Genomic DNA, 13101 nt, shown 5'->3' on the forward strand with positions numbered 1-13101 from the left:
CTAACGAGCTGTTTTTATGAAGATCGGTGGTAGTATAATGATTTTATAACGTTTTATACACTTTGTCTTACCTGCTCGTATTCAGTCATAGGGGTGTGATTCTCAGATTCAGTCATGGGCGGTCGCCGCGTTCAGTTAGTGCTGGCGCCGCCCATGACATTTTAATACTGCTCCCTGCAAGCGCTAGGTTTGCACATGTCGGGTCGCTGGTCCGGTGCGTGCGCACCGAGGCTGTGTGATTGCCAGCTTCAGTGTGCACGACCTGTGACTCCCAGCGCATGCGCAGTCATGTATATTGCGGTCACCGCTGCAGTGTCACTGAGCAAGCGGTGACCGCAAGATACATTTTTCCTCACAGACATCTCCTTCAAGTCTGTGAGGAAAAATCTGAAGTAAAACAAATATTTACCTCTAAATACCTAGCATTAAAAACTCATCATGTGAACGTCACCCACTGCACAATTTGGTGAGGCGAAATTGTGCAGTGGATAATTCCCATTTGGACAAACCCGAAGCCGATAACCTCAAAGCCTATACATTATTAAAACCCATAAAAATCACAGACATGGATAAGAAGTCAAATCTCCGCTTTTGTACAGGAATTCTTAAGCTTTTCTTATTTGTTGTAAATAGTAATGTTTCATATGTCTGCACTGCAGAAATAGAAGAGGAATAACCTCATACAGATATGTCCACTTTGGTAACTATTACAGAAAAGTAAAAATTCTAAAAATGGGAATATAGGACAGCTAGTGAGAGAAAGGGAAGAGATGGGAATGAGGAATGGCCGAGCGGAGACTGATGAGCACAAGCGAGCAGGACGTCACATCGATGTACCGAGCTTAGTCTCGCAGCTACGAGACCACACAGCCAAAAGAAATCCCCTCGATCTGACAATCTGCAGCTAACAGGTTCGGACATCTCCCTGCGGCAGAACAAATTCTGAAATCGTATTTATTCATCTAGGAGTGGAGGAGAGGGGCTCGGGCTGAAATCTCGCCATTTATTCTAACGCTAGGCTTCCAAGTGCTTGAAACAAGTAACCTCTGTGTCAGGAAAGTTTGTATATAGTGGTATTCACTGTACTGTCACATGTCCATTGACATTACATAACGTTACCTACTATAGTGGCCCCCAAAACAGGAGGAGTTTAACCCCAGAGGCACCAGTAGCTCCTGGGCTCTAGTACCTGAAGGGGCCCGTAGGATATTCTACACCTAAAACATCACAGGGTAAGTGGTAACGGGGATATATTACAGATTTTACATTGGGGATGCAGAATTTACAGGTTACCGATCTGCTTGGGTCCCTTGTATGTAGCTCCCTAACTTTGCAAAATGTCAATAAAACATGACAAAAGATAGGATGTAAGATGATGGAGGGGGGGGGGGGGGTGTTCTAAGAATATCCCTACAAGTAACCCTCCACCTCACAACAAAATATGTACATAGCTAAAATACAAGGTGCCATTTTAAATTTGACTGGTACTGTTCTTCTGATTTCCAGGCCTCTTTTCATGTGTCAACTGGCTGCCAGCATCCTCTATACATACTGTACCACCTACCCTCTGCTCTGGGCTAGTCCATCTAGGGGGGAATGTCGCAAACAACCTAAGAAGAGTGTGCATAGTCCATCCTTGGACACTCCCTCAGCTTCTGAATGGACCAGCCCAGAGAAGGAGAGCTGCACAGTCTTACACAGCACAGCGTGCATAGTCTATCCTCGGACAGTCCCCCTGCTCCTAGATGGACTAGCCCAGAGAAAGGGAGCTGTGCAGACTTACAAAACAGTGTGTGCATAGTCTATCCTTGGAAACGCCTCCCTGCTCCACAATATATCATTTGCTTTGAAGGGGTATTCCCATTTCCAAGATCCTATCCCAATATGTAGTAGGTATAAAATTAATAATATTAGCAAATACTTCCAATTAGAAATGGACCTTAGGTATCCATGGTTACAATCACTGAAAAAGTGACAATTAGCTAGTTGCTAGTAGTCGTAACCAGGGACACCGAAGCTCCTGCAAATCCTGCACATGAGGAAAGACATAGCGAATCAGAAAAACTATACGACATTTCTAATTGGAGGTATTTTCTAATATTATTAATATTACACCTACTACATATATTGGGATAGGATCTTGGAGATGGTAATACCCCTTTAAGTAACTTATTACATATAAACAAACAGGACAACTGTATACTTCTATGTGACATGGGACAACTTTTTAATGTTTCAACCGTACAAGTAAAGAAATGCATGGATAGTCACGCAGTAGTGATAAGCAATGTGGATGCCTAATTTTCTTTCTTTTTTTGTAAGACCTGGCTTGTAGCGTTCGGAGGCACTATATGGCTTTTGGCATATTTTGCTTTACAAGATGTATGTATCCTGATAAGATGCACTCTTATGTATTCTGCCCTGCAGTGTGAAGAATCTTCTAGTCCGCGAATCAGAAAGCCAGAAGGCCATAGTACATAGCAATGTGGCTTAGAGGAGATATGCTAATTCCCCAGCAGCCACTAAACACAAGAAGGAGATCGCATTAGTGATGGTCCAAAAGAGCCCAAAGCTGACATAGGAGGCACTAGGATGGTGAGAAGAGTATACAAGACAGTGGTTCTGCGTCAAAGGCTAAAACTGATTAGACCACATAAGGTGACTGAACCTGCATTAGATCATTACACCCATTGGGATTGAGCTGGTGAAGGTGTCAAGTGACTTAATGGATGACAACACTGCACAGGTGGTTCTCAGGTTTCTGGATGTGGCTAGTCACCTGTTTATAGTGAGAGCTTGGCTGCCAAGTGGCCTGTAACATGGTCTGTAGAGCTCAGTTCTGCAATAGCAGTGGACTGAGGGTCCTTATTCACATTGAGGTTTTAATACTAAAGACAGGATAGGACTGTCCTGATTGGGTACACCTTGTCACGGTGGGATGACTGACGCTTGTTTTTTTTTTTTTTTAATCAAAATAATGTTAACCAAGTCCCCTATGTGATTTACATGTATTATTACGATTTATAAGAAGAAAAAAAAATTTGCTTGTGTCACCATTTTCTGAGACATCTAACATTTTAATTATTTGGGATTTGGGGCTGTGTGAGGGTTTATTTTTTGCTCCCTGAGCTTATGTTGCATTGATACTATTTTGTGGGTAGATATGATGTTTTGATAGCCTCTTTTTGCATTTTATTGCGATGTTGAGGCAGTCAAAAAAAAAAAGGGAATTTAGGGGTTTGTTTTTTTCTTCTCGTTAAGCCATTTAACAATTGGATTAATTTATTTTATATTTTGATAGATCGGAATTTTACGAACACAGCGACACCAAATAGGAGTAATTTTTTTTTGTTTGTTTTTAATGGGGTTAAAGGGGGGTGATTTGAACTTGCGATGAATTATGTGCATCAGGCCGGCACATGTTGAATCCCGCTGTCAGTGACTGACAGCGGGATGTAACTGGTTAGCAGCCGCTAAAGGCACATGATGGCTGAATAAATCAGTTATCAGTAGTGTTGAGCGAGTATGTTCTGTACGAGTATGCTCGGGCCGAGCTCCGAGTATTTACAGCTGCTCGGTGATCTGTTTGAATCGCTCCCGTGTGCATGATTTGCAACTGTTTGACAGCTTTATTACATGTGAGGAATGTGTAAGAAATAGACATTCCTCACATGTATTAAACCTGTCAAACAGTCGCAAACCATGCACACGGGAGCAATTCAAACACATCACCGAGCAGCTGTAAATACTCGGAGCTCGGCCCGAGCATACTAGCCAAAAGAGTTAACAGAACATACTCGCTCAACACTAGTTATCAGTTATGAGCGGGGAAAGATGCAGACTCCGTGTGCGAGCCAGCATCAAAGTCAGGGAGAAGACCTTTGATGTACAGTACAGACCAAAAGTTTGGACACAACTTCTCATTTAAAGAAATTTCTGTATTTTCAGGACTATGAAAATTGTACATTCACACTGAAAGCATCAAAACTATGAATTAACACATGTGGAATTATATACTTAACAAAAAAGTGTGAAACAACTGAAAATGTGTCTTATATTCTAGGTTCTTCAAAGGAGCCACCTTTTGCTTTGATGACTGCTTTGCACACTCTTGGCATTCTCTTGATGAGCTTCAAGAGGTAGTCATCGGAAATGGTCTTCCAACAATCTTGAAGGAGTTCCCAGAGATGCTTAGCACTTGTTGGCCCTTTTGCCTTCACTCTGCGGTCCAGCTCACCCCAAACCATCTCGATTGGGTTCAGGTCTGGTGACTGTGGAGGCCAGGTCATCTGGCGTAGCACCCCATCACTCTCCTTCTTGGTCAAATAGCCCTTACACAGCCTGGAGGTGTGTTTGGGGTCATTGTCCTGTTGAAAAATAAATGATGGTCCAACTAAACGCAAACCGGATGGAATAGCATGCCGCTGCAAGATGCTGTGGTAGCCATGCTGGTTCAGTATGCCTTCAATTTTGAATAAATCGCCAACAGTGTCACCAGCAAAGCACCCCCACACCATCACACCTCCTCCTCCATGCTTCACGGTGGGAACCAGGCATGTAGAGTCCATCCGTTCACCTTTTCTGCGTCGCACAAAGACACGGTGGTTGGAACCAAAGATCTCAAATTTGGACTCCTCAGACCAAAGCACAGATTTCCACTGGTCTAATGTCCATTCCTTGCGTTCTTTAGCCCAAACAAGTCTCTTCTGCCTGCTGCCTGTCCTTAGCAGTGGTTTCCTAGAAGCTATTTTACCATGAAGGCCTGCTGCACAAAGTCTCCACTTAACAGTTGTTGTAGAGATGTGTCTGCTGCTAGAACTCTGTGTGGCATTGACCTGGTCTCTAATCTGAGCTGCTGTTAACCTGCGATTTCTGAGGCTGGTGACTCGGATAAACTTATCCTCAGAAGCAAAGGTGACTCTTGGTCTTCCTTTCCTTGGGGCAGTCCTCATGTGAGCCAGTTTCTTTGTAGCGCTTGATGGTTTTTGCAACTGCACTTGGGGACACTTTCAAAGTTTGCCCAATTTTTCGGAATGACTGACCTTGATTTCGTAAAGTAATGATGGCCACTCGTTTTTCTTTACTTAGAATTTGTATTATGGCAAGAAAAAAGCAGCTAACAGTCTATTCAGTAGGACTATCAGCTGTGTATCCACCTGACTTCTGCACAACACAACTGATGGTCCCAACCCCATTTAGAAGGCAAGAAATCCCACTTATTAAACCTGACAGGGCACACCTGTGAAGTGAAAACCATTTCCGGTGACTACCTCTTGAAGCTCATCAAGAGAATGCCAAGAGTGTGCAAAGCAGTCATCAAAGCAAAAGGTGGCTACTTTGAAGAACCTAGAATATAAGACATATTTTCAGTTGTTTCACACTTTTTTGTTAAGTATATAATTCCACATGTGTTAATTCATAGTTTTGATGCCTTCAGTGTGAATGTACAATTTTCATAGTCATGAAAATACAGAAAAATCTTTAAATGAGAAGGTGCGTCCAAACTTTTGGTCTGTACTGTAGATGTACATCAAAGACATGAAGGAGTTAATCTATAAAGTGACTGCTCAAAAAAATACAAGCAGATGCGTGACAGTGCGTCAGTCTGCATATTATGTGGTCCTAAAACAGGGCCGAATCATATAGTGACAGATCTGTCTTACTGTGCCATATAACCTGAAGGGTGTCATTTCAAATTTGCATCATGTATTTATGAAATCACACTTATTTGGGATAGAAAATATGGAGGGAGCTGTCAAACATTAGTGCATCTGAGCCCAGGTACAAATAAAAATCTACTTTATCCACACTCATGACAATAAATTTAGAAGTGACTGGTTTTCTGTTCGAAATTCATAATAGTTTTTGTAAGCATTTTGCCTTTTATAAATGCATTGAGTTTCGAAAACTGTTTCAGAAAGCCAGAGCAGCACCCAATTACTTATTTTTTTGCGAGTGAGGACAAAAGACATAATAGATCTGCTTGCAAAATAAATCAGCTTTTAAACACTAACAAAATCCTTTGGCAAAAGGACACAAATGAAAGCAGAAGTGATAAAGAAAAAAAAAACAGAAAATGCAGCATTGAAGTATTATCGTAAACCAGCAAATGTTTTAGAAAATTTTTTGATTAAGTTACGATTTTGTTTTTTGGACAATTAACAGACAAAAATACATTTGTGATGTGAATGAGCTCACATGCCTCCAATAAAAAAACTGAAGTAGCTCACTATAGGGAATAACATAATCCTCACTGTCAGGAAACTAATGAATGTGACCACAAGTGATTAGCAGCTTTAATGTCTCAAGTGGCATACGAGCGAGGAGTAGACGGCATACGAGCGAGGAGTAGACGGCATACGAGCGAGGAGTAGACGGCATACGAGCGAGGAGTAGACGGCATACGAGCGAGGAGTAGACGGCATACGAGCGAGGAGTAGACGGCATACGAGCGAGGAGTAGACGGCATACGAGCGAGGAGTAGACGGCATACGAGCGAGGAGTAGACGGCATACGAGCGAGGAGTAGACGGCATACGAGCGAGGAGTAGACGCATAGATAAACCCATACTGTTATTATACTCCGATTATCAGAAGTGCTTTACTATTTGTTCTCTGAGAACGCTACAAAGCTCTGTCAGCTATGTACAGAAGAATGAACGCACACATCACAACTACGCATCTGACCTTGTTTCTCATTATGGAATCTGAAGCGCCCAACAAAGACTGGATACAGGCAGACAGAGCCTCTTGTGACAGACCTTGAAATACTGCCCTCTAGGGAGAAAAGTGAAAAAGTACACGATTGTCATTCAGTCAAAACCTAAAACTAGATATGGAAAGAAAAGATTTAAAACACTATAGATATCATTTACAATAAAGGAGGAGTGTCACTACCAAGACATGTTTAAAAGGGTTAATAAGGACTCTAATGTTAGATTATTGGGGTCCATCTCTCAGAAGCCCCACAGATTACAATTTATAATACTGGGACAGATTTATCAATACTGTAAGGGCTCATTCAGACATCAATTTTTCTTGTACAAGTCCTATGTCCAATGAAGAATTTCATATGTCTAATTTTTTCCTCGGACTGAGTGGTCGGCACAAAAGCACGAAGACTTGTCTGATATTGATCAATGTGTCGTTTCATACTCGCCAATGCTAGTCTATAAATCCATGAAAAAAAAAAAAATCAAACAGCACTCGGATGCCATCTGTGTACTGTCCATTTTTCACAGACTGTTTGATAGAAGATTGAGAAACTTCTATCATCCTTTTTTTTCCATCCAAGGTAAAAACTTATGAAACTCTGATGGCAAAAACAGGCACACTGGTCAAACTCTGATGGCACTCAGACCAAGTTTTGCATATGAGGAAAATCACTGACGTGTGAAGCAGACTCTCAGACATTGCAAGCTTAGACTACAGTCTTACAATGTAATTCATTCGGTTTTATCAAACAGTATGACCCACAGGGATAAATCAGTGGGATTGTAAAAAAGTCTAGTTTTGTTTAGAATTTTTTAGTTGGCTTAGTTTAGGCCAGAAACATGAACCCTGGTGTTCTTTGCAGGCCTTGTGCACTAGCCCTCATGCTTTTCTGCAATTATTGGTGCTCTTGAGCACTTGGGACAAGTAATGGAGAAGCACCGGTAGATACTGGTAACTGGGGAAAGCCAAAAGCAGCAAACCTGAATCGTAAAAGAAGCACTACGTTTTCTCGGTTACGCCTTGCCCTACCCTACTGCTACTAATAAATATCAGCGCTCATGGGTTTCTCTGCTACACTGTAACTACTTAAGTGCCCCTGACCAAAGGTCTAGCGCTTCTTGATTAAGTGTCCAACTTACATCAATGCATCTGTACAACTTGGAGAGACACACCAGGGTCCTTCTTACAGTTGGGTACCACATGCCATGTAGATCAGCCGGTGATATTGTGTTCTGTGCTCGGAGACCTAGAGATTCTGATGAGCCTAGAAGTCACACACAAGAAATGTTACAGATGTGAAAACCCCTTAAAAGGAGCAACCGTACTCACAAGCTGAAAACGCAAAGCGAAACTTTAGATCTTCTTCAGTCCAAGCATTTAGATTATAAAGGGGAGTGCAGTAGGAACAGTACCATTGTAAGGACCATTGCCCAATATGCTAAATAAAGGAACATTGGGGCAAGTAGGAAGAACAATGCTGCTTTCTTTTTCTTTATGTATCATATTGGACCAGGGGGTATGTGTTCAAAGAGCTTTGCACCCAGTCAGTAGTCCTTTGGCGCTGCTCAATAATATATATTTTTATATATAATATATAACTGAGACTTTAAGAAAATAAATCACTGTTGTTTTTTTACCTGAAATTGACAAATAGAATTCATTTGAACTCCGCTTGTGTCATTGCAGTCTGTGGCCCCGTCGGAGAAATGTGTGAATCCTATTTTAGGGGGATTCAGGCAAAACCCCCAGGCGCACTGTAGAAGTACAGTGTGAACAGGACTTAATATACTATTGTATGTAATAGTGCAGTCTACTATACTATTCCAAACTATCCCAGTACACCAGCCAGCCAGACAGACCAGAAGACACATTTCTGCAGCCTTTTTTTCCCCTATTCAAATGAATGGGAAACAAAAACCCAAGTGAAAAGGCAGCAAAAACGCAGAATTTTTCCAGCCAACACTTGATGCAGAACAATCCGCAGCAAAAATGGAGTGTGTGTGAACAGACCCTACGGGGGTTTTCTGAGAATGTAAAAAGAATTAGCATGACATGATAAATCCCCCTCGGCTCCAGCACTGATGCTCCGGTGGTCTCTGCCAGTCTTGGCACTTGGCTGCAGTCATCTTGTAGCTGTACCTTCTGTCATAGCTGCAAACTGAATAATGACCATCAGGGACACCAGAGCACTGAAGCCAGAGGGGATTTAGCAAGGTAGTATGGGGGGAATATAGGACTTTTTGATTGCTTTTTATTCAGCCGGTTGTGAGGTAGGATGTACAAAAATATGACAATTCTGCTTGTTTTCTGTTGTTCATCTGTTAGGGCTCAGTCACACGACCGCATTTTCAGTCCGAGTGTTTAGACCTTGCTCACATCTGTGTTATAAAAATCGCTCCAATATTGAACAGTAACTCCAGCTGGACGAATCTTCTAAAACCAAGTCTTTTATTGAGTCAGAGATGAAATTCTTTATATTATATCTTAAATTAGTAGAGAAAGATGTGAAGGTATTAGTATTCGTTACATGGGTGCAACACGTGCAAATAGAATCACCGCATTTATAGAAACCAGCTGTGTGTAACCAAGTAGTGCAATTAGATCTCTTGTCCCCTAGTCTTTATTTGAACGAAGATCAATGTAATTCCACTACTTGGTTAGTTTATCATCAATTGTAATTCTACCTACGTTATATATATCATTTCATGTAGTGCGTGCTGTCTCCAATATGTAGGATGCACTTGTACTCCCCTAAAAAAACGCAACAGACAACATCTGTCAGATGCTCATAATAAATTGACTACTAAATGTTCTGCGGCATCAAGACATTTTTCTATGTGTCATAATGGAGATACTACAGCCTTTAGACTACTTGGTATAGAGAAAGTTTCTAAACCATATAGGGGGGGGGGCGACCATAGGAGAAAACTCCTTAAGAGAAAGCTGGTGGATTTACACATTGAACACACGTGCACCGGCCGGTATGAACATCAGGCATGACCTGATGTATCATTATGAATGAGATCTTTAGAGAGTTTTTCTATATATGTATCAGATTATGTATTACTTGATATCTATATATGATTTCTTGACATATAATTTCTTTTTTGCTGGTATATTATATCGATGCAATGATTTTGTTATGTTATACGTTTTTAATTTGTTATGTTTGTCTAATTTGTGATTGGTTTACCTTGCACCTGTGTCAAGTAGGATATGACATATAATGCCAGTTCCTTGCGGTTTTTCATCATGCAATGATTAAGAACATATAGTTCGAAACGCGTTTGCTGTTTCCGTCCCAAGGTGGACTTTTTATATATTTCTCTATGACTCAATAAAAACACTTGGTTTTAGAAGATTCGTCCAGCTGGAGTTTTTGGTTCCTCATACGTACGCCCGGTTGCACTGCTGGTTCCGTGCTGCGATCTTCTAGGTGGGTGAGCTGATTTTTCCACTTTTTTCTTTTTGCAATATTGAACAGTAGGACAAGTGTCACTGTCATGCAAGTATGCAATTTTTTTCTCTTACATACTATAATGCTCTATGTAATGTAAAGCTAGCTTACAAAAGTAATAAAGCAATCTATAAAGATATAGATAAATAATAAATAGACAGATATTCGATAAATAGATATCCTGCAGATATATCATTTTACAAGCCCCCTACATATAATAAACTTGCACCACTATGTGCCTTTCATGTGGCACTAAAGGCTATGTTCACACATGTTTTTTCCCAGCGTTTATTGATACTTTTTTATGCAAATTTTCAGCTGCGTTTTGCAGTACTAGCATAGTCTATGAGATTCTAGAAATCTCATGCACACATTTTTTGTTTTGTTCAGGATTTGGTACTTTCCATGCTTTTTTGAGAGATCGTGCAGGTCACTTCTTTCAGCGTTTTTTCACCCATTGGAAGTAATGGGTGGTGAAAATAACACACCAAAAACACAGATGTCAAGTTTTCAGTGTTTTTTGTGTATAAACTAGAAAGATTTTTTTTTCCACTGAACTTTATGTACATGCATAACAGAGAAAAAAGGACAGTGAAAAAAAACGCTGAAAAAAGTGCACAAAAACAGGAAACCGCTACAAAAATCCTGAACAACCTCCTGGCAAGAGTTCAGGTTTTGCTACAGAAAATGAATGCAGAAAAAAAACCATGATGTGTGAACATAGCCTAAGTGTGTTTAGCCTGGTTTAACCTTATAAATAATTAAGAAAAACACCGTTTAGTGACACATGAAAGGCACTAATGGGTGCAAGTTTATTATAGATTATATGTAGCTTGGGAAATTACATATAATCGATCTATTCTGCTATTATTATATATATATATATATATATATATATATATATATATATATATATATATATATATATATATATATATATATATATATATATATATATATATATATATATATATATATATATATATATATATATATATATATATATATATATATACACAGGGTGGTCCAAAAGTAGGTGGACAGAAAGTGTAATAAGGTTAAGAAGGGGGAGATTTATCAAACACTGAATTGCAGCCGCCTGTCTGGATCATCCTCCAATAAACCATGAATTAGACGTGGACGATAAGCTTTCCACCCAATAGATTTCAGGATTCGCATGATAGAAGCTCGTGAAATTCTGGACCAGATGCCTGACAACTACTAGGCTTGGGTGAGACCGTTCTGGTCTTTAATATACACTGACATATCATATACAGGTGCATCTCACTAAATTAGAATATCATCAAAAAGTTAATTTATTTCAGTTCTTCAATACAAAAAGTGAAACTCATATTATATAGAGTCATTACAAACAGAGTGATCTATTTCAAGTATTTATTTCTGTTAATGTTGTTGATTATGGCTTACAGCCAATGAAAACACAAAGTCATTATCTCAGTAAATTAGAATACTTTATAACAACAGCTTGAAAAATGATTTTAAAATCTGAAATGTTGGCCTACTGAAATGTATGTTCAGTAAATGCACTCAATACTTGGTCGGGGCTCCTTTTGCATCAATTACTGCATCAATGTGGTGTGGCATGGAGGCGATCAGCCTGTGGCCCTGCTGAGGTGTTATGGAAGCCCAGGTTGCTTTGATAGCAGCCTTCAGCTCGTCTGCATTGTTTTGTCTGCTGTTTCATCTTCCTCTTGACAATACCCCATAGATTGTTTATGGGGTTAAGGTCAGGCGAGTTTGCTGCCAATCAAGCACAGTGATACTGTTGTTTTTAAACCAGGTATTGGTACTTTTGACAGTGTGGACAGGTGCCAAGTCCTGCTGGAGAATGACATTTCCATCTCCAAAAAGCTTGTCGACAGAGGGAAGCTTCAAGTGCTCTAAAATTTCCTGGTAGACGGCTGCGCTGACTTTGGTCTTGATAAAACACAGTGGACCTACACCAGCAGATGACATGGCTCCCCAAACTATCACCGATTGTGGAAACTTCACACTAGACCTCAAGCAGCTTGGACTGTGGCCTCTCCACTCTTCCTCCAGACTCTGGAACCTTGATTTCCAAATGAAATGCAAAATTTACATTGCATTTACTTAGTGTCAATGACTGCCTTTGGACATCTGTCAAGTCAGCAGTCTTCCCCATGATTGTGGAGCCTACTGAAACAGACTAAGAGACCTTTTTAAATGCTTCGGAAGCCTTTACAGGTGTTTTTTGTGAATTATTCTAATTTACTGAGATAATGACTTTTGTGTTTTCATTGGCTGTAATCCATAATCATCAACATTAACAGAAATAAACACTTGAAATAAAGCACTCTGTTTGTAAGGACTCTATATAATATATGAGTTTCACTTTTTGCATTGAAGAACTGAAATAAATTAACATTTTGATGATATTCTAATCTAATGAGATGCACCTGCATATCATGCTTGGGATTTCTCTGTAATAAGAAATCTGATCGCAGATATCAGGCTATCATTTTATTCAGCTTCCCATTACCTACATGTCTATATAAAAGACTTAGGAGAGTTGATCCTACTGACAGATTCCCTTTAACAAAATACAGCTGTGCGAGTACAAGTATTCACTGCTTAAAGGAGTTGTCTGGTCTTAAGCTACAAGTCTATATTCACTCTATGTGACTACTGTCACGGGTGTGTCAGATGTGACAGTCGCCCTGCAGTTGGTTGAAGATTATCTCTTTGTTTGGCATTACAGACACCTTCTTGAATCTGTCTCACTCTAAGACCCAGTGGCTACCTCCCTCCTGCTAAAGGACATCCAGGCCTGAGTGTTTAAATACTTTGTTTGCAGCAGGGTGGTGCCGGTGATATTCACGTTTCCTTGTGAAGGCTTGAAGCTGTTGCAGTCGGCTTACTTCCTCTCTGGTGCTAGGAGGACGTTTGGTG

At 40.2% G+C, this 13101-nt stretch overlaps 1 protein-coding gene across 1 annotated transcript in view; it reads right to left on the minus strand.

The window, feature by feature from the left end:
- Positions 1 to 13101, minus strand: part of COG3 (component of oligomeric golgi complex 3) — an 81817-nt gene that overhangs the window by 31440 nt on the left and 37276 nt on the right. The window contains exons 15-16 of the mRNA XM_073663855.1: positions 7853 to 7977; positions 6687 to 6776 (exon numbers count right to left, since the gene is read on the minus strand). Coding sequence (XP_073519956.1) covers positions 6687 to 6776; positions 7853 to 7977 — 215 coding nt within the window. The remainder of the gene's footprint in view (positions 1 to 6686; positions 6777 to 7852; positions 7978 to 13101) is intronic.

This window comes from Phyllobates terribilis, unplaced genomic scaffold (assembly GCF_046119375.1).
Source record: "Phyllobates terribilis strain yellow unplaced genomic scaffold, ASM4611937v1 Scaffold_2__4_contigs__length_985480577, whole genome shotgun sequence".
NCBI classification, from domain to species: domain Eukaryota; kingdom Metazoa; phylum Chordata; class Amphibia; order Anura; family Dendrobatidae; genus Phyllobates; species Phyllobates terribilis.